At 53.1% G+C, this 3,007-nt stretch overlaps 2 protein-coding genes across 3 annotated transcripts in view; both read left to right on the forward strand.

Annotated features, from left to right (window-relative positions):
- Window positions 1–464, forward strand: part of H257_12853 (hypothetical protein) — a gene marked incomplete at its 5' end in the record, with an annotated part of 2,417 nt that extends 1,953 nt beyond the window's left edge. Inside the window, one exon of the mRNA XM_009840201.1 lies at window positions 22–464. Coding sequence (XP_009838503.1) covers window positions 22–336 — 315 coding nt within the window. The 3' untranslated portion in view covers window positions 337–464. The remainder of the gene's footprint in view (window positions 1–21) is intronic.
- A 328-nt stretch (window positions 465–792) lies between these two features.
- H257_12854 lies at window positions 793–3,007 on the forward strand. 2 transcript variants are annotated; one of them, XM_009840202.1, is made up of 5 exons: window positions 793–1,009; window positions 1,073–1,120; window positions 1,181–1,272; window positions 1,348–1,444; window positions 1,541–3,007. In XM_009840202.1, exons 1-5 carry the CDS (start codon window positions 876–878, stop codon window positions 2,907–2,909), a joined length of 1,740 nt encoding a protein of 579 aa, XP_009838504.1. In that variant the 5' UTR covers window positions 793–875; the 3' UTR covers window positions 2,910–3,007. The 2 variants fall into 2 exon arrangements, with proteins under 2 accessions (XP_009838504.1, XP_009838505.1); XM_009840203.1 differs by having other exon boundaries at window positions 1,181–1,444.

A 3,007-nucleotide genomic window follows, 5' to 3' on the forward strand; every position in this document is an offset into this window, starting at 1 on the left:
CGGTCCACGAACGTCACGCAGACGTTGGAGGACGTCGTCGGGTGGTTCTGGGAAGTTGTCGAGTTTGACATGACTCCCTCTGACCGGGCCAAGCTGCTCCAGTTCACCACTGGGTCGTCCCGCGTACCCCTCCAGGGGTTCAAGGGCCTCACGAGTTACGATGGCCGGCTGTGCCCGTTCAACTTGTATGGGATTCCTTACCATGTCGGCGCATTTCCTCGTGGCCACTCGTGCTTTAACCGCATCGACCTGCCCATTTACCCCTCGAGGGAGCTCATGAAGGACGCCTTGTTCGCTCTCGTCGCCATGGAGTCGCTCGAGTTTACAATTGTTTGATTCAAAAAGTTCTTGAAGTTACGCCGGCGTAGTACGATGCCAAACCACTTGACGTTTGTATGGTGGTGGGTAAATGCAAGAAAGGCAACGTCGGCGCCTGGCTATATAAGGTGGACCGATGAGATTATATTCGTTCTACATACTACAACTGAGTACAATTTAAAATTTATGATTAAAATGATCCTGTATTATTAATATAAGTAGGATTTGGGTGCAAAAATACGAATAGTACGTTGTCGTTGTTCCGACCAGAAGTTCAGTTTCGCCGAATTCGGTCGAAATACTTCGAGTGACCCAAGTAATTGTTGGTATTTCGTTTGTCTTTCATTGTTTGTTAAGTTTTAACCGCTTTCACATATAAACCTTGTTGATTTGGGCCAACATTTCAAGATCAATCTGGGTCACTTGAATGTCCTCGGAACAAGGATTGTGGCTCCTGAGATCACAAATCAACAAGCCAATCAAACCCTACGAACGAGGTCATAGCCAAGTTGAGATTGCACATCGAAGGGGGGGGTTGGCATTTCACGAGTGTAGTGATGGGATACAACGACAACCTAACGCTGTACGAAATCGAGATCAGCGCGCTCGGAGTGAGCGCGGTGATCGTCCTGGCTGCGTACTGGTTTTGCCGGTCCAAGTACAAACCGGTCGAGAACTTGCTCCCAAACGAGTACGGACCGAATTTCAACCACAGTTTGCTTTTCCTTTACGAATTGACGGCCATCTTTTGCAGGCACGTGGGCCACTTGTATGGGCTCAAGCGGGACGCCCTCGAAGACCCGTATGTTGAACCGTTCATTCGCTTCATCTACAGCTCCATGCTGACATGTCGGACTCGTAGGACGCTGGAAGCCAACAAGTGGTCGTGCGATATCTGCAGCTTTCGAAACGAGAACGACCACGTCGAATGCGTCCTCTGTCATACCAGCAAAGGTACTACCAAGCAATACGACGACGACATTGCCCTTGCTGCCACAACCATTCATTTGCGGCGTGTATGATGGTTAGCGGTGCATTTCCTCGTCGCGCCCGAGTTTGCATCTGCGTGTGCTGGCGCTACCATGGTTTCCCTCGGGCAACTCAACTCGTTCCAGCGCAGTGCCAGGTATGCCAATCACATCTTCACATCATATCCACAGTGGCCATAGCTAGCCCAATGGATATAAACATGTACAGGAACTAGTCCTTATGCTTACCATAGAGAGCGCCGCGAGTGGATTCGAGGGCTCAATGACACGACCAAGTCCCCAGTGTGGAAGCGCAACTCCAAGTTTGGCAGCCTTGCGTCTTGCCAAGGCTATTACGTGGCAACTTGTACGACCAGCAACTCGATGGCCCTCGTGCCGTTCGCCCCCCAATTGGCCGGGACCTCGCTCGTCACCGGCAAGCCGATGCCTTCGTGGTGGTTCCCGCAACTGGAGGCGCTGCACAGCATGCACTTTTCACTCAAGTACGCTTGGATGGTGGACCAAGTGGCCACGTCCAACTACGACCACACCAAGCTGAAAATCTACCGACGCAACATATTTGACGAGTCGGTGGAGCTGCTCATGCATGTGCCCGTGAACCAACTGTGCACCAAGACCATGATCACGCTGTTGGGGGAAAGCGCCATCGACGCGGGGGGCGTCACGCGGGAGTGGTACACGCTGCTCACGACCGAGATCTTCAACGACGAGCAGGGGCTGTTTATGGTTGCCAACAAGGACGACCAGTCGTTCTTTATCAATCCCAACTCGGAAAGAGATCATGGAGAGTATCACTTGGCAGACTTTCAAGCGATTGGAAGGCTCCTCGGTCGAGCCATCATCGACGGCCAAGTGCTGCCGTTTCACTTTTGTGTCCCGCTGTTCAAGATGTTGCTGGGGTACCCCGTCTCGATCGAAGACGTTCGGTACTTGGACCCGACCGTGTATTCGAGCTTGACCTACATTCGCGACTGCGATGACGTGGACGATTTGGCGCTGACGTTCAGTGTGAGTGTGGACACGGATGTACCGGAAGTGGAGCTGGTGGTCGGGGGTCGGGACGTGGGGGTGACCAACGCCAACAAGGCCGAGTACGTGGAGAGGATGGTGCAGTACTTGATGTTTGAGCGCGTGGCGCCGCAGCTGCAGCGGCTGGTGCAGGGTCTGTACGACGTGTTGCCCCAGGAGCTGCTCATGCCGTTCGACTACAAAGAGCTGGAGCTGATTTTGTGTGGGTTTTCAGAGATCGACGTGGGTGACTGGAAGCGGTCCACGGTCGTGTCCAAGTCGCTCGAGGACGTCGTCGGGTGGTTCTGGGACGTTGTCGAGTTTGACATGACTCCCTCTGACCGGGCCAAGTTGCTCCAGTTCACCACTGGGTCGTCCCGCGTACCCCTCCAGGGGTTCAAGGGCCTCACGAGCTACGATGGCCGGCTGTGCCCGTTTACACTGCAAGCGATTCCCTACTCCAAGGGCGCCTTTCCAAAGGTTCACTCGTGCTTTAACCGCATCGACCTGCCCACGTATCCGTCGCGAGAGTTGCTGCGCGAAGGCTTGCTTGTGCTAGTAAACATGGAGGTGTCAGAATTCACCATCGCATAACGTTTGAAGGAATCTATTTATTGCATACTGAATGAAGTACTGACTGGGTGACATGGTACCGGACAGTAGTCGAAATATAATGAAACGAAGAAGGGTCT

The sequence above is a fragment of the Aphanomyces astaci genome, assembly GCF_000520075.1.
Source record: "Aphanomyces astaci strain APO3 unplaced genomic scaffold supercont1.43, whole genome shotgun sequence".
Classification (NCBI taxonomy): Eukaryota; Oomycota; class Saprolegniomycetes; order Saprolegniales; family Verrucalvaceae; genus Aphanomyces; species Aphanomyces astaci.